The sequence below is a fragment of the Octopus bimaculoides genome, chromosome 2, assembly GCF_046866305.1.
Source record: "Octopus bimaculoides isolate indiv1 chromosome 2, ASM4686630v1, whole genome shotgun sequence".
Lineage (NCBI taxonomy): Eukaryota > Metazoa > Mollusca > Cephalopoda > Octopoda > Octopodidae > Octopus > Octopus bimaculoides.
Genome location: NC_142929.1, coordinates 145,661,192 through 145,679,543, shown reverse-complemented (window position 1 = coordinate 145,679,543; position 18,352 = coordinate 145,661,192). Strand labels below are relative to the sequence as shown.

Sequence of the window (18,352 nt, the reverse complement as noted above, 5' to 3'; positions counted from 1 at the left end):
CTAAAGCACCACCTTGAAACTTTTAGTTGAGCAAGTCAACACCAGTATTTAGGTTTCTTTTTGTCTGGTACTTGTTCTGTTGGTTGCTGTTTTGCCAAACTGCAAAGTTACAGGTAAGTAAACAAACTAACACCAGTTGTCAAGTGATGGAGGAGAAACACAAAAAAGCACACACAAAGACATGTGCACACACACATGCTAGGCTTTTCAGTTTTTTCTATCAACCGAATCCATTCACAAGGCTGTTAGCCTAGGGCTGTAGTAGAAGACACTTGCCCAAAGTGCCATGTGGTGCGACGGAACATAGAACCATGTAGTTTGGAAGCAGACTTCTTATTATACAGCCATACCTATGCTAATATATCAACCAGTATTTTGTTAGTTTGTAGAGCTGTGTCTGAGTCAGCCAATGGCCCTGGACCATGATAGCAGTGCTCAGATTACAGCAACATTCAATGAATTCTGTCATCATTTTCGCAAAGTGGCTTCACAATGAACAAAAAGTTGTTGTTGGCACTCTGTCGCTTACAACGTCGAGGGTTCCAGTTGATCCGATCAACGGAACAGCCTGCTCGTGAAATTAACGTGCAAGTGGTTGAGCACTCCACAGACACATGTACCCTTGACGTAGTTCTCGGGGATATTCAGCGTGACACAGTGTGACATGGCTGACCCTTTGAATTACAGGCACAACAGAAACAGGAAGTAAGAGTGAGAGAAAGTTGTGGTGGAAGAGTACAGCAGGGTTCGCCACCACCCCCTGCTGGAGCCTCGTGGAGCTTTAGGTGTTTTCGCTCAATAAACGCTCACAACGCCCGGTCTGGGAATCGAAACCGCGATCCTATGACCACGAGTCCACTACCCTAACCATTGCACCTCCACGAACAAAAAGTATTACTTGAAGAAAGATAAGAAATAACTGCAATAACTTCTATGAAGCACAAAACAAACAATCAGCCCTCCAGGTATCTGTGGTGTCACAAAATAATGAAGGCTTATCCCAAAATTTATGATCAGCTACCTCCATAGACCAGGCAGTGCTACTTTAGCATGTGGTCTACCATATTATCCATAACCTATACTGTGAAATTACTTGATCTGGGTCAGTAATAGGGTTAAGATTTAAGGTTAAGGTTTAGGGTTAGGATTAAGATTAGGGTTAGGTTTAGCAGTTTGGGTTATGTTTAGGTTTAAGATTAGTTTTTAGAGCTAGGTTTAGCATCTAGTGTTAGGGTTACACTACACTCTAAAGTGTAAATGGCCAAGTAGATTACATGCTAAAGAGACACTGACAAGGTTTTATTTTTTCACAGAGTTGACTGGGGTCAGGTTGACAAAAACATTAACAGATATAAAACCAAACACAAATCAATCTTTTTGAGATTTTATTTTGTCCACATTTGTTTGTTTATAATTAAATAGTGAAATGGATTGGTGCCAGTAAAACCTGCTTATAGTCAAAATTTGAGGATATTAAGCAGAAAACAATTTATACACATACCTATTCTGGAAGGTTTTGCCGTCTTTTGTTGAAATAACAAGTATTTCTCAAGAAAAGACCAAAAATCTGAATATGAATGAGAATTTCTGAAATATAAAACCAGTATATTATCAACTTCCATATATGTATGTATGTATGTATGTGTGTGTGTATAGACATGTGTGTGTATATATATATATATATATATATATATATATATAATGTATAGACATGTGTGTATATATATATATATATATATATATATATATATATATATATTTGTTTTGCAAGATTTTTTATGTGAAATTGTGTGTTGAAACAGATGTTGTTGTACTTGGGGATGGTCATATTGCCAGTTTAGCCAATAAAAACACGCACTGTATATTTGGTGTTAATTTTTTTTTTTTTTTTTTTTCAGCTTTATATTACATTAATCTTAATCTTAATCTTATTTCGGCCAGAGTTCTTTCGTCACACTTCTGTGACCTCATCAGTGGTCCTTTGTTTCCTTCTTTCTTATGTGTGTCTCACCTTGCTAACTATCAGCCATTTTGTATTTTGTATTCCTATTGTATGTGTCTACGCATGCGTGTCCTTCAATGTGTCTGTGTCTTTTGTAAGTGCATGTGTGTATGGGGAGTGTCTGTATCACCTATATTCTCTGTTAATACGTGTTCGTTTGTATTAGTTTTTATTTATTTATATGTTCATGTGTGTGTGTGTGTGTTTTTTTTTTTTTTTTTTTTAATGTGTTTAATTAAATTTTGTTAACGTATGTAGTATTTAATTCCATTTGTTTATCTATGTATTGTATTATACTTTGTTCCTATTATTGGTTTATGGGTAACATGTTGTCACATGCTGTGGTTTGTTAGTGGCGTATGTTAGTGTTCCATTCTAGTTTCCTATTCAGGCTAGGTTTCCCTTCTATTATGTGTGTAGCTTCAGTAATTTGTCTAAGTGCTGCATCACTGCTATGTGTAGATAAGATTTTAATTTCTATGTTGTTGATTGAGCCTCTATGTTCTTGCTCAGCGTGCTGGTACAGAACTGATGAGTTCTTCCCTTCCTTAAGTTCCCTCCAATGTTCGTTTGCCCGCTCCCCTATACTCCTTGCTGTTTCGCCTACATATGTCGTTGTCTTATTTCTGCATCGTCCCTCTGTACATCTTATACTATAGACCACATTTCTGGTTTTGCAGTTCGTTTGTGGGCTAAATCTACATACGATACAGTTCCTATCAGTGCAGGGGGTTCTACTGATAAGGGATTTGATAGGGTTGCCTGGCCTTTCAACAACCTTAATTCTGAGCTTAAGTTTGTCTAGGGCCCTTCTAAAGCGGTACGCCAGTTCGCCTCTAGGGGTGGTGTCGATGAACATGACGCTTTGGTACTTGTGGCTATTGTACCATGAGCTTGCCTTCCCTATTTTCTTCTTAGTTCTTTCTATGGTGTTCCATGATTTGCTCCTATAGAGTGGGCAAATCCCATTCCTATCGTTGCGTTTGATTGTTTCAAACTTCTTCATAGCTCCTTTGTAAACCCTGATCCTTTCTTTATGGCTGTAACCCAAGAACTGCATGCGGTGGACGAAATGTTGTATATGTCTCTTTAATTCTGTAGGGTCGCACATGCAGGAGACATTTCGCATTACTCTGACGAGGTCTGCCATCAATATGTTGAATTTGGCATTGTCCGCAATAGCCGAGTTCCGGTGGGTCAGGTACTTGGAGGCCATAGGTTTTGTATAGTGTGAATGGAGGATTCTGGTTTTATTGTTCTTAGTTTCTAGCCAGAGTTCAGTATCTAATACAGGTAATCTATGGTTAGGGTGTTTAGTAGGGTAGTCTATCGTAACTCTAATACTCTGGTGGATGGAGTTAGCTATTTGCTGGATGCTCTCCATAGTCTTAGTTTCTATTTCTATTTCAGGGGTACTCTCTTGTGGGGGTGGTAAAGACACCCCCATAAGAGAGTACCCCTGAAATAGAAATAGAAACTAAGACTATGGAGAGCATCCAGCAAATAGCTAACTCCATCCACCAGAGTATTAGAGTTACGATAGACTACCCTACTAAACACCCTAACCATAGATTACCTGTATTAGATACTGAACTCTGGCTAGAAACTAAGAACAATAAAACCAGAATCCTCCATTCACACTATACAAAACCTATGGCCTCCAAGTACCTGACCCACCAGAACTCGGCTATTGCGGACAATGCCAAATTCAACATATTGATGGCAGACCTCGTCAGAGTAATGCGAAATGTCTCCTGCATGTGCGACCCTACAGAATTAAAGAGACATATACAACATTTCGTCCACCGCATGCAGTTCTCGGGTTACAGCCATAAAGAAAGGATCAGGGTTTACAAAGGAGCTATGAAGAAGTTTGAAACAATCAAACGCAACGATAGGAATGGGATTTGCCTACTCTATAGGAGCAAATCATGGAACACCATAGAAAGAACTAAGAAGAAAATAGGGAAGGCAAGCTCATGGTACAATAGCCACAAGTACCAAAGCGTCATGTTCGTCGACACCACCCCTAGAGGCGAACTGGCGTACCGCTTTAGAAGGGCCCTAGACAAACTTAAGCTCAGAATTAAGGTTGTTGAAAGGCCAGGCAACCCTATCAAATCCCTTATCAGTAGAACATACCCTTTCAGTAGAACCCCCTGCACTGATAGGAACTGTATCGTATGTAGATTTAGCCCACAAACGAACTGCAAAACCAGAAATGTGGTCTATAGTATAAGATGTACAGAGGGACGATGCAGAAATAAGACAACGACATATGTAGGCGAAACAGCAAGGAGTATAGGGGAGCGGGCAAACGAACATTGGAGGGAACTTAAGGAAGGGAAGAACTCATCAGTTCTGTACCAGCACGCTGAGCAAGAACATAGAGGCTCAATCAACAACATAGAAATTAAAATCTTATCTACACATAGCAGTGATGCAGCACTTAGACAAATTACTGAAGCTACACACATAATAGAAGGGAAACCTAGCCTGAATAGGAAACTAGAATGGAACACTAACATACACCACTAACAAACCACAGCATGTGACAACATGTTACCCATAAACCAATAATAGGAACAAAGTATAATACAATACATAGATAAACAAATGGAATTAAATACTACATACGTTAACAAAATTTAATTAAACACATTAAAAAAAAAAACAAAAAAAAAACACACACACACACACACATGAACATATAAATAAATAAAAACTAATACAAACGAACACGTATTAACAAAGAATATAGGTGATACAGACACTCCCCATACACACATGCACTTACAAAAGACACAGACATATTGAAGGACACGCATGCGTAGACACATACAATAGGAATACAAAATACAAAATGGCTGATAGTTAGCAAGGTGAGACACACATAAGAAAGAAGGAAACAAAGGACCACTGATGAGGTCACAGAAGTGTGACGAAAGAACTCTGGCCGAAATAAGATTAAGATTAAGATTAATGTAATATAAAGCTGAAAAAAAAAAAAAAAAAAAAAAAAATTAACACCAAATATACAGTGCGTGTGTTTTTATTGGCTAAACTGGCAATATGACCATCCCCAAGTACAACAATATATATATATATATATATATAATGTATAGACATGTGTATATATATATATATATATATCATCATCTTTTAACGTCCGTTACCCATGCTGGCATGCATTGGACAGTTTGACTAGGGCTAGTAAGATGAGGGGCTGCACTAGACTCCAGTCTGATTTATTTATATATACATATTTATATAACCACATATCGATCTAGCTCAGTGCTCCACAACCGGTATGCCATGGCACACTGGTGTGCTATGAGATGATGCTAGGTGTCTCGCAGTGTAATTGAATATAATTTTTTCCCTACACTTTTAGTTATACTTTTAGTTTAGGTGTACTGCCATATTTTGAAAAGAACATACATGTATTGCAAGTGAAAAAAGGTTGCAGAGCACTGATCTAGCTATTTGATGGACTCTCCTGTCAAAGACGACATATGAGTGTGCAGCTTTTGTGGAACGCCTTGCACAGATGATTTGTTTATAGTGATCAAATATATGTTCTGTACATTAAGTCATTCCCTCCATCAAATCCATGTTGCTTGAACAGGTGCACAGTGTACCATACATCAGGTGTTGAAGTGATCACAGAGCAACACGAGATGAAGTGTTTTGCTCAAGAACACAACACACCACCTGATCTCGGAACTGAAACCATGATCTTGCAATCATGGGTGCAACACCCTAACCACTAGGCCATGCACCCTCACATGTATATATATATATATATATATATATATGTATGTATATGCTGCTGAGACCCCCTTCGGTCATGACTGACCATGGGATTGCACCTAGAAAGTTACCCTCCCAGGCACAAGTGCGGGCAAGGTTGTTTATGGAAGACCAGCAGTCGCCCATGCATACCGGCCTCCCCTTTCCACGCTACCAGTGTTATCCAAGGGAAAGGCAAAGGCCGATACAGCTTGGCACCCGTGACGTCCCAACTCATTTCTACAGCTGAGTGAACTGGAGCAACATGAAATAAAGTGTCTTGCTCAAGAAAAACAACACGCAGCCAGGTCCGGGATTCGAACTCACAACCTCAAATCATTAAAGAACTTATTCTATAATATATTTAGAAAACAGATAGCTAGGTTAAGTAGAAGTATTTTAAAGCAGACATGCAAATTTTTAAAGTTTTTAAAGTTTTGATTTGAACTGGATTATACATGATGCAAGGGGAATAACTCGTATTCTTATTATGAACCATGTAACCAAAAATTGTTTCGAATTTTGGCACAAGGCCATCAATTTCGGGGTTGGAGGTAAGTCGATTATATCGACCCCAGTGCTCAATTGGTACTATTCTCAAAAGATGAAAAGCAAAGTAAACCTTGGCGGAATTTGAACTCGAAACGTAATGATGAACAAAGTGCTGCTAAGCATTCTGCCTGTCATGCTAATGATTCAGCCAAAAGTCATAAAATATGTACACACACACACACACACATATATATATATATATATATATATATATATATATATATATATATATATATATATATATATATATATATATATATATATATATATATATATATATATATACACACACATACACATGCAATATGTATGTCTGTATGGCTGTGTCACACACACACATAAGCTTCTTTCAGTTTCTGTCTACCAAATTCACTCACAAGACCCAGAACTAAAGTAGAGGGCACTTGCCAAATGTATCTCACAGTGGGACTGAATCTGGAACCATGTGGTTGAAAATTAAATTTCTTACCACGTAACCACCTTAGACACACACACATGAGTATGCACATAAAGGCAGAACAAGTGCTTGTGTTACACAGCTATACTGAAATATGCAATGTCTTGATCTTATGGCACGGTTGATTTGACAAAAATAGCCTTGATTATTGTGTTGGTGGCACTTTGGGAAGGCAATATGGAGTAAAGGACATGAAAGAAAGAGTCTAAAGTACGAAGGACCTAGGGAATACGAGAAGCGGTGTATGGTGCTTGCAGTGGAAATGGGATGTTGTGAATTATGAGGTGGGTAAAAAGAAAGACAATGCAGGGAATGGATGTAACCAAGTGTGTACTTAGGCAACGAGACTAAATGCGTATGAATAATAGACCAACCAGAAATAGTTAAAGCTCGGAAAGGCGTTCCTATAGAATAGAATTAGAAATTATCTAGTATAATTCCTTCGGATATGTGTTTTAGGCATCACAGATTTCAATTTGGCAAAAAAAAAAAAAAACAATTTTCTTTTTGCAGGGAATTTTTTTTACCCCATCCTTATTCTTTACTGTAATTTCTCAATTCTGATTTTATTTTCCCGAAACTTGTTCAGATTTATGTTATAAAAGTTTAACGTATATTTTTGAGAACCTCTCAGATATTTAAAATAGAAGACTGAATTTTTTTTTATAGAAAGTAAAAAGTGAAAAGGGTGGAAGCAAACTCTTTTTATTTATTTATTTATTTATTTCAGAATCGTAATCTATGTTTAAAACATGCACATCCAAAGAAATTAGTTTTTGGTGCACAAGGTAGTTTCCGACTCTGTTCTATAGCAACGTCTCAAAAGTGATAATACATTGGATAAGCAATGTTCTGAAAGTGGAAGGAGACGTATGGTCAATACTGGAATGCTTTTGATCATAGACGTGCAAGATTGACCAGGCCTGACTTAAGGACAATCAATAACAGCAAGCAGGTATATGATCCCTGTATATTTATTTACTCCTAACCACGCTTTATTGGTATTTGTAAACAATTATAGTTTAGTTGTGTAAACTGATTAAACTTCGTTTTATAAGTGTCAGCACCCTCATACATAGAAATTACTTTCGAAACCATTGCTTTTAAGAAATTCTGAACAGCAAATTTTTGAGTGCTAATTATTTTGTTTAAACATACCCCAAAGGACAACTTTGCAATACCTCAAAAAAAAAAAAAAAAAAAAAAAAGAGAAATCTTGGTCTGCCAAACTAAAATTTTGGCACTGTCATGGTATTAGCTGTCAGAAGTGAAAGTAGAAAAATCTGACAAGGAACGTTACTGCTGGTTTGAGTTGATTCTTTGGCTACTGACAGCTAATACCATGACTGGCCGGAGCGAGCTATCTGTCTGTCTGTCTGTCTATCTATCACTCGAAAGTTATTGGAACAAACTTGACACCTATATCCATGCGTTTGAAAACACACAGAGTATAAGGGTACTACTAAAGCAGAGTGGTCCCGAACGCGCAGCCTAGTCGTGAGTGGTCGATCCTATTATACTTAAACTTCAAACTTCATTTGTTTTCTATTTTGATAAATTCTCTCTATTGAAAATTATATTTTTATATTTTAAATAATTTGCAATTTCAGAAAATATATTTTTATATTAAATTTGCGTTTTCTAATTTGATAAATTCTACGGACACAAACAGAGGTGAACGAGTGATAGATAGATAGAGAGAGATAGTGAGATAGACAGACAGACAGACAAATAGATAGCTCCGGCTAGTCAGTAGCCAAAGAATCAACTCAAACCAGCAGTAACATTCCTTGTCAGTTCTACTTTCAATTCTGACAGCTAATACCATGACAGTGCCAACATTTTAAATGATTAACAAGAACACATATCTATAAGGTAAATGAAATCATCACTAGCTTGGGTGATTGATCTTTGCAGAATAATTTAAATTTAGAAGTCCATCATTCGTACATTAGCGCTGTGTGCAGACTGGCGTATTCGCTCTATATTTATTCCGCAAGTAATTCATGGAGGGTAAATATTTATAACATACATACTCTACCTTTTAATAACAGAGTCATCGGAAAAAAATATTTTATCTAAAGAATGGCGGTGTTTTTTAAAGTCTAAACACTGATAATGTGGCTGTTGGTAAGGTGTAACAGTGGGAGATCGATTATCACTAGGGGAACTGTGATGAAGAATTTTATCCCGGCTAGATTCCGATTTATAATCTGATGAAGTTGGGTTTGAATATCTTTCTTCTTGTGCGTCTTTGGACGAATGCCTATGTTTTGAACGATGTTTCTTATGTTTGTTGTCCTTGTGTGACTCTTTCATTCGGGTTTCATGTTTGTCTCGATTTTTCTTTTTATGTCCATGTTTTTTTGAATGCTTCTTCTTGTGCGAATCGAAAGATTCTTCCGAGCTGGACATTTTCCTGCAATATGTTTTATTACAGACAAGTGATTTCACATTTTATTTATGGAACTACAAATTGTTTCGATATACACCGTCATACGGTAGGTATCGGCCGAGTTTAGTCACCCTGAAATATAATTCCGGTTTCAATATTTTCTAGATGTTTATCTTTGCTGCTGATTGAACAGGTCTTTCGTCGAAGGCGTACAACCATGACTATACCATCTCTGTTGCAGATATAGTGCATCTAGAACAATCCTTCTTTTATGAAATATACAGTCTGTTTTGAAAGAAATTTAGCTGTTATTTCTTAGAAGAATGACAGCAACTAATTTTCATTGACTTATTTATATCTACTGATAAGAAAGAACGACAGAATTCTGCTTTTGAAGTTGCTAATGTTTGTCGCGAGCTAATGATATATATGTGTTTGCGGGAGACCATCACAGAGCGGTTGGTCGTGAAAAAGATGGATATTTTATCCGTTTTAATCGAATGTAAGATCAGGTTCGTTACATGAATTATAACAAAAGCAAACTCGCAAACGTGTAGCAGCAAATTTTATTGATAGAAAAATTATGTATGTATCGTACATAAATTATTACAGATTTATTGGTTATCAGAACAGTAAGTAGGAATAGCTTCACCGCGTTGGTTTAGCCATTAGCGATATGGAAAAGTGAAAAACGAAGGTATAAATACGCCGCCAATTGTTAAAACAGGGCAAGAGCCACGAACTGCTTTGCTTAAATATCTGCGGCGGTCTACCGTGATTCAGGCGCTAGCAGGGTAGGGCGCGAATCACCAGAACATACGAGATGCTGGTTACACCATAACTTCAAGCTGATTGATCGATTTTGGGGTTGTCTTTATGAAACTGTTGTGACATACTCGTGATTTTGAACTGATAATTTCATGGTTGGTGTTCCAATCACTACATGTTTAAAGTGCCTAGTAAATTCAATGCGCGTAACTATACATAGTGGTTTTTTTATAAGCTACAAGAAAAAGATTTTAGAAGATTGAATTACGCGACGGCTTCACATTGATTAGTTGCTTAATAGACCGATCACATGAAACTGCTATGGTTTCGATCGTGGTGTCTAACCGGTTACCAAAGCGGTTAGATTTCAAATCAACGCTATAGTATAAAGTGTAGAAATGGAGCAAAATGGCAGCAAAAGTGAAGGCTTTCTCCATGGAGATACTGCTAACAGGAGACACCAGTGTTTAGAAGAGGAATATGCAAAGTTGGAGGAGGTACTGTTGGCAGTAGTTTGTGCGACAGGAATGCTTGAAGGCCATGGGATGCATGAACTTTCCTTTGTACACAGAATAGAGGTCTTATAAGAATCATGCTACTGGGTAAACGCCATACAGTTCTTCATTGCAGCTACGAGTAAACCGCTTGGAAGTCTTAAATTTTTGCTGTGTATGGTATGTAAAGGGTCATACCTAAAGTTGTGATTCTAATCAACCACTTAACTATTTCTGATAGGTCAGGAGAGAATCACTTGTACTTCTAGGGATAAGTGGCGTGAAACTGGTGGAGCTCCGCCCAGTCGGATCATTTGAAATGCTATAGAGTCCGGAGAAAAGAGGATGCTATGTAATATGTGATTATGTTTGGCAATTATAATGGAACAGATGTCAACTGGCCTGATAGATGCAGAGACGTTTTGAAGCGGAAAAAGGAAATTATGAACAATCTCTCTTAAATAATATTGTATTTCGGTAAGGCTGGCAGAAACGTTAGCACGCCAGGCGAAATGCTTTGCGGTATTTCGTCTGCTTCTACGTTCTGAGTTCAAATTCCGTCGAGGTCGACTTTGCCTTTCATCTTTTCGGGGGCGATTAAATAAGTACCAGTTACGCACTGAGGTCGATATAATCGATTTAATCAGTTTGTCTGTTCTTGTTTGTCCTTTCTATGTTTAGCCCCTTGTGGGCAATAAAGTAATAAGAAACGTTAGCACGCCGGGTGAAACGCTTAGTAGTATTTTGTCTGTTTTTATGTTCTGAGTTCAAATTCCGCCGAAGTCGACTTTACCTTTCATCCTTTCGGGGTTGATAAATTAAGTACCAGTTGCGTACTGTGGTCGATCTAATCGACTGGCCATCCCTCCCCCAAAATTTCGGGCTTTGTGTCTAGAGTAGAAAGGAATATTGTATTTCGGTGTTTTGATATTCATTGATGAATATTGGATTCTGGCTACACAGTCTTTATATTTCGTTTTGTGATATGAATGTTCTGCAAAGATGATATTCTACTCGATAGCTATTTCATTACTTGAATGTTTTGTTTTTTCAAAATTTTCAAATATATATCCAGGTAATTAGATTGGATGTTTCGATCATTAGCTGAATGACCGATGCCAATTTTCTTGTAAAATAATTTCTAGTTTTAATATCACCTAAGTGGACAACGATCAGTCGGAATGTCATCCTCCGTTCAGTAAAGGAGAATGTCCCACAGCTCTACCACTTTACTTGGCAAGCTCATCGAGAGCCCACCAGATTCTCCTTTGATGACTATCTCATCCCATCTGCCTCTGGAGTCCAACAAGGTGACCAGCTCGGACCCGCTCTTTTTGCACTGGGTATCGATGACGTTACCAAGATGGGAGCTGATCTGGACTTGAATGTCTGGAATCTTGACGATGCTTGTTTTGTGTGTATATGGGTGGGGAGTTCTGATAAGATCCTTGCAACTGCAAGGACGATGATTGAGGAACTTGGTTGTAGGGGCTTTAGCGTCAACAATTCCAAATGTGACTTCTGGCTCCTCAACCATTCAGCACACATCAGCAGATTGTAAACCTGCTTACAGATTCCAGCCTCTCTATAGCGGTTCCTCCAACTGTGTACTGGCTATCGATCTAATTACCTAGGCAATGTATTTACTGCGAAGTAATTTCCTGTGATGAAATTTCAGAGAATCGTTTACTTCCACACCAACCGTAATCAAACAGACTTGTAATGAAAGGAATTCTCGTCACCAGCATGCTTTCTTTTTTCTACTGACACAGTTTATAAATATCATATTATTCTTAAATATCATATTATTGAGATGCTAGGTTGTAATTTGAGGGAAATTTGACTGTTGTTTCTAGGTAAAACCCTAACACGTAAACGGGTTTCAATCATCAGACACAATAATATCGATCTACCGCTTGATATATTGGGGCTCATAGCCATCAACTACATTGTACTCTGTATCCCAAGCCAACATCAAACTTTTAATCGTTCTTATATTTGTAGTTTATTTCCTGTACTGAATTCAAAATAGGTTTTAATTCCTAGTGAGAAAAATAAACTTTAATATAAAATTTCTGAATATTACTTTTAAATTTTTACAGCTGATTGAAAATAGGTTAAAATGAAAAAAATAATAATTAAAACTCCTTTACTTCAAGTAGAAATGGAAATACTCGGCGTCCTATAAATAGGATACTGAGATAATGTGATATAGCTTATTTAATGTTCTCATTCACTGTCCTATTAATGGGTTAAGCCTGTTCAAAACAAGGGAAGTAACTTCTTTTTGGATTTCAGAGTTGTCTCCAATCTCTTGACCAGAATTGTTTCTGTCTATTGGAGAAACATAGAACCTGCAATTCAGCACTTCGCAGTTTGATTACATTTTTAATTCCCCATAGGTAAGGTGATGGTTTTGGAAATAGTGTGAGATCGACACATATAAGGAGGTAACCCAAAGTAACCGGAAACGTTCTCTATGGAATTAGTCAGTTGTAGTTCGGGCTTCCGCCGCTAGAAGCCACTTGATGCCACCCTCGGACAAAAGTCTGCTAACCGGCGTCATCTAGATAGCTCGTACTGCCTCGTAGTACGTCTTTGTTTTGCAATGCTTCTCTTTTCGTCGATTTTTGTAATGGCTGAAATGAAGAAACAGCGTGTTTCCATGAAATTCTGTGCTTTGCTGGTGTGTCCTGGAACTCCTGCCAACGAATCCCATCTATTCATGAAATTAACCTGTTTTGCTCGGTAAACTTACACGTATCATTGTCTACCAGTTTGCATCTAATGGCACGATAGAGCGTTTTAATTGGCAACCAAAGCCTTGTTCAGATATCAGTAAAAAAAAAATAGCTAGAGTATCCCATCCTTGTTCTATGGGATATACGTTCTTGAGAAAGAAAGAATCAGTTGCCTACCAATTAAATATCTCTACGGTGGTGCTCTGACTTTACGGTCAAATGTTTGTACCTGTTTGCCCCCAGACATTCCCCCGGGAGTGGTCCCCTGTGCTTGTACACAAACGTTCAGTTATATCAAGCGATCTTTACTTCCCACTTTATTTCAAATTACTTCATTAATTCATTTTCGTCGCATCAGTATAGTTCAATCGAAACAAGTTCTCATTGATAGAAACTTAATATCTGAATCTTAACAAATTAACTTAGTTCCATCAGCCAGTCTTCGCACCAGTATTCCTGATAAGATGAGAACGGCAGTGATCAACCTTGCAGTTCTTGCTTATAAAGGTATACACACGCGTTGGAATGCACACACATTGTGACAAATATGTCAACACAGATACGCATACATAATTTTATACAAAAACTATCAACTTTACGTTTTCTCACGCAATCACGGCTCGTGTATAGGTACTGAGGAACTTCAGCACCCCCTATTTCTACTCGATATTATCGATAACATTCAATATAATGAGTCCTTTTTTTACTTTAATTCTTTCTTTATACTTGTAGATTATATAATCGTTAAGCTTAATGTCAGTAGCCATCCCCTAATTTATGAAAAAAATACAAAAGTCCTTGTATAGAACTGTGCGCTTCACAGTACCAGCGACACGGTGTTTGGCTGTTGTGCGCATGCCCACATACCCGAGGTAGGAAGCTGCACGCTAGGGAGGCAGATAGCACTGTCGTTCATGCAGTGCCAACCCCGGTGTGCTGAAAGATATGTTTCTTGAATGTGATAAAGTGTAGAATTAGATTACTATCCTGCTTCCAGCTTCAGTGTTGCTACCAGGATTTGAAAAATAGGGCACATCCCCTCCCCTTAATTTGTGATTTACGGGGGATTTTTGAAAAACAAGAGGGAATTCGCGGGGGTGTTCAGTGAGCAAGTTAAACACACTACTCGGTAGTGGCTAAAACGCGAACCGATCAAGTTTATGTATAAATTTTCTTTCTATTTGTTTGTATTAAAACAACGGCTAAAAATTTTCTGAAGCAGCACCCCCACTGATTTTATCTACGAGCTGCCTCAGCAATCACGTCAAATGTTTGTTTATAATATAGGGTGTTCCAGAATAAACTATTTTAGTGAAATCGGACAATTAAAAAAAAACTCCCTTTTATTTATGTTTATCATGTTTAATGTGTTAAAAGTGTATAAATTTTAAAATTTGTTTATAATTTTATAATTTTTTAATTCTATTTTTATTCCTGTTGGATACCGCTTACCTGTCTACGATAGTTTTTTTTCAATTTAGCTGCAATCATTTTGTCTACCTCCATCCCCAGGATAGAGCAATAGTTTAGCTAAACTTAAGGAACACATTCGGTCAGCAGCGCAGGAGATAACTCCTGAGATGCTTCAAAATAAGCTTCGCAACGCTAAGGATAGATTAAAAATCTGCAGAGATACAGACGGGACACGTTGAAAATTTTCAATAAAGTTTTGACGTAAAATTTATAAATCTTTTTGTTTTGGTATCATAGTTAACTAATAAACAAAATTCTGTCAGTTTTTTTTTATCTGCCTGATTTCATTGAAATAGTTAATTCTGGGACATCTTATATATTATTCACTGAAAAATTTTGATGAACATTTGAACTATGACATAGTAATAACTGCATGCATTAGAACTTCCTTGAAAAATGGTGTCTGTCATATAATTCTTTTCACATTTGTGTTGTCGTGCATGAACTGTTTATATTGAATCTATTAACTTCACATTCTCTTAAAAAATGTACCTAGAATAGTTTTACTTGTGTTTGATTTAAAACATTGATCTGAAAGAAAAAAAAAAAATTATATTGATCTACATCGCAGTCTTCGTCTTTCTTCTCGTTCCTAAATGACCCAATGTATTGCTGGTTATTTATATTTTTTCGTGTTTCTTTCCAGAGTTGGCCAAAATCATTTTATTCTCCACACTAATAAAAACATTTCTAATGTTGAGGAATGGTTTTATAGTCAATAATATAGAGCTCAGTATTTGACTGGAAGGATGGAAGGCAAAGTTGTCGTCAATGGCATTCGAAATTAGAACGTACATGGTCGCAACCAAATGTCACAAAACATTTTATTCGGTTACTGCACACAACTATAAGGGCATGAAGACATATTTTTGAGGGGCTTGCGCAGTTGATTGTTCTGATAGTTTTAAAGATAAGATATTGAGAGATTTGATCAGATAGAAGTATTGTTTTAAAATTTCCAGTCTACGAAAAACATAAATAAAAAAAATAAAATAAACATACGATATTAGAAATATCAAAAACTCTCCATTTCAAAGATAAAAAGAATTTTATTAATATAAATAAAAATGTTTTCTGTTGAATTTATAAGTGATTCCAAGGGAGCCTGTGACTGTAGAAAGTGTCATAAACTTCATCTTCTCTCAAAAGTGTTATCATTATAGAAGGTGCAGCCGTGATTTGTTGATAGCAAATTGAATGTTTGTTCTCACGAGTTGGTCCTTTACGTAGAGGAAGTGTTAGGGATCTAGCTGTTAACGAGTTTTTCTCGAAGTCCATGTTCAAAACATTAAGAACTTTTGTCTGTCGATTGGTAAGACCGTCAAACAAATTTTCAAATCTATTTTCAAGGCGCGTTAGTCGAGAGTTCAACTGTTGTTCTAAGAGACGTCTTTGTTTTAAGTGTTGAACATGTAAAGAGATTTGTCTATCGATGGGACAACACATAAAATTGCCTAACGTGCTTGTTAATTCGAAGCGTTGCTTTAGTTCGAGGAAAGATAAACACCTTTTATACTTCGATATTTCGTTTTTAACGTCATCTTCTTGTCTGCATTTATACATTTGTATCGCCATGTTTTGACTATCTTTTATTCTTTCTTCAATAACCTCATTGAATTCTGCTGAGCAAGGTACACCTGTCAGTATAACATTATCATCAAAAAATCTTTCATCAATGCCTGAAGGCCTTCTTTTCGCTAAAGGTCGATCGGGTGCATTCCCTAAATCACTTTCGTTTGTTCTCTTACATAACAACGAATATTTTGGACCTGTTTGCACGCTCTCAGTCGGTTCAACACCCTTTCGTTGTAAATAGTTTGATCTAGTCAAATTTATGTCATAGCAAGCGCTTACTTTTTGGGACATCGATGGTCCAGATCCAGATGTATTAAATTTATTTATATCTTCATTTAATTTCACAGAAGATAGGGAAGATAGTTTAGATTTCTCCAAATTGCTCTTTATTATTTCAACTATTATATCTTTTACTGTGTGTTTTGGTTTCTTTTTTTGATCCAATTTTTTATTATTGGAACATTTTATTGATCGCAGATCAATCATTTTCTTAGGAGTTTTGGGAAATTTTATAAGTTCCACAGGTTCATTTGTGTTTCTTGAATCTTTTTCAACCTTAGTCGAATTCTCTGATGCACTTTGAGTTTTGCTGGGATTTACGTATTCTTTATGGTCATCAGCAATTTTCTCCTTGAGATCGTAGTTACATTTATTACCGTCACCAGAGTTTGGCGAATGTGTAGATTTTTCGCTTAAACAATTGTTTTTAGTAACAAGCTTGTTTGCAGTATGAAAATCTTTTGGTTTAAATAATTCTATCATCCTGTTATTTTTACATTGTATTTTGGGTTTCGTACGAATGGCAATCTGAAGAATATTTCTTCTAATATTTCTGTTGATAATCGCTTTTTGACTTGGCTTTATAATCAACAACAATTCCGGGTAGTTTTTCATCTTCAGAACTTTCAAGACAGTTTCTAGAAAAGCTAATGGTTTATTTTTAAGGATTTGGCAGCTTTGATTCTTGTTTGTTTCTGTAATTTTGAAACTTGAGTTATGTGTTTTCTCTTTGGATATTTGTTCGCTCAAGCCTAAAATCTCAATAAATTGTGTTATGTGACGTGAACACCAGGCAGTACGTGTTTTATTATTTTGCGAAATTGTAGAAAGGGTATTTCCCGGTTTATCCTTGCATTTCTTATTCTTTTTCGCACTACTAAGGGCAGTGTTATCATCAATAGCAATCTTACAATTTAGTGAATCTTCAGAACGTTTGTGTTTTTTATTACAGTTTAAAAGTTTCATCAGCTGGACGAAGATGTTAATGTCTCGATTTTGACAAATTGCCTGTAATATACGGCTCAAGATCTTGTTTCTTTGTCTCTTGGACTGTCGGACACATTGTCGAATAGGACTGTCGGAAAAACTGGTCCCATTTAATATAGCGATTGGATTATTTGAACACGCAGTTTTTTCACCAGAGTCATTCATATTTATGCCAGTTGCCCGAGTCTCATTTTCACGGTTTTGGTCTTTCAAAGTGGAAGAAAACTCACTTAGATCATATTTGTTCTTCCCATCCAAACTATCAGGAATATTTTCCATGGAAAATACGGCGTGCGTTAGCTTTAAGAAAAGAGAAATAATTGGAAAATAAACGTTAATGTGTAAAACACACACACGCATATATACAACGGACATCTTTTTGTTTCCGTAAACCAAATCCATTTACAAAGTTTTGGACGTCTCAATAGAAGACACTGGTCTAAGGTGCCAAAGATTTGGAAAGCGAATTTCTTAACTACACGGCCATATATATATATATACACACATATATATATATATATATATATATATATATATATATATATATATATATATATATATATATATATATATATAGTGGTTGTTTACTACCTATGCAGAGTTTGACCACCTCTTGTACCAACACCTTAGAACCATCATGGCATCTGATGTGGCTTTTTAGAACCATCATGTGGCTTTTTAAACCAGACAATGTTTTGAAAAGATACTCACATAGATTGCATATCCGATTTGGACCACCAAGAGCTGCATTTAAGTTCTCATCTTTGTGAATTTTAAAATGTCTTTTGAGGCCTCCGTTAGATTTGCAGACCTTCTGGTATACATTGCATTGGAAGG

General features: G+C 36.6%; 2 protein-coding genes across 6 annotated transcripts in view; both read right to left on the bottom strand.

Moving 5' to 3' along the window:
- LOC106875158 (putative ATP-dependent RNA helicase DHX34) overlaps positions 1 to 9,303 on the bottom strand; it is a 51,256-nt gene extending 41,953 nt beyond the window's left edge. For 3 of the 5 annotated variants that reach the window (XM_014923177.3, XM_089347876.1, XM_014923178.3), the window contains exons 1-2: positions 8,845 to 9,303; positions 1,502 to 1,587 (exon numbers count right to left, since the gene is read on the bottom strand). In XM_014923177.3, coding sequence (XP_014778663.1) covers positions 1,502 to 1,587; positions 8,845 to 9,218 — 460 coding nt within the window. In that variant the 5' untranslated portion in view covers positions 9,219 to 9,303. The remainder of the gene's footprint in view (positions 1 to 1,501; positions 1,588 to 8,844) is intronic. The other 2 variants (XM_014923179.3, XM_089347877.1) reach the window with 1 other exon arrangement.
- Positions 9,304 to 15,703: 6,400 nt separating this feature from the next.
- Positions 15,704 to 18,352, bottom strand: part of LOC149137249 (uncharacterized) — a 10,541-nt gene continuing 7,892 nt past the window's right edge. The window contains exon 2 of the mRNA XM_089347878.1: positions 15,704 to 17,815. Coding sequence (XP_089204004.1) covers positions 15,758 to 17,794 — 2,037 coding nt within the window. The 5' untranslated portion in view covers positions 17,795 to 17,815 and the 3' untranslated portion in view covers positions 15,704 to 15,757. The remainder of the gene's footprint in view (positions 17,816 to 18,352) is intronic.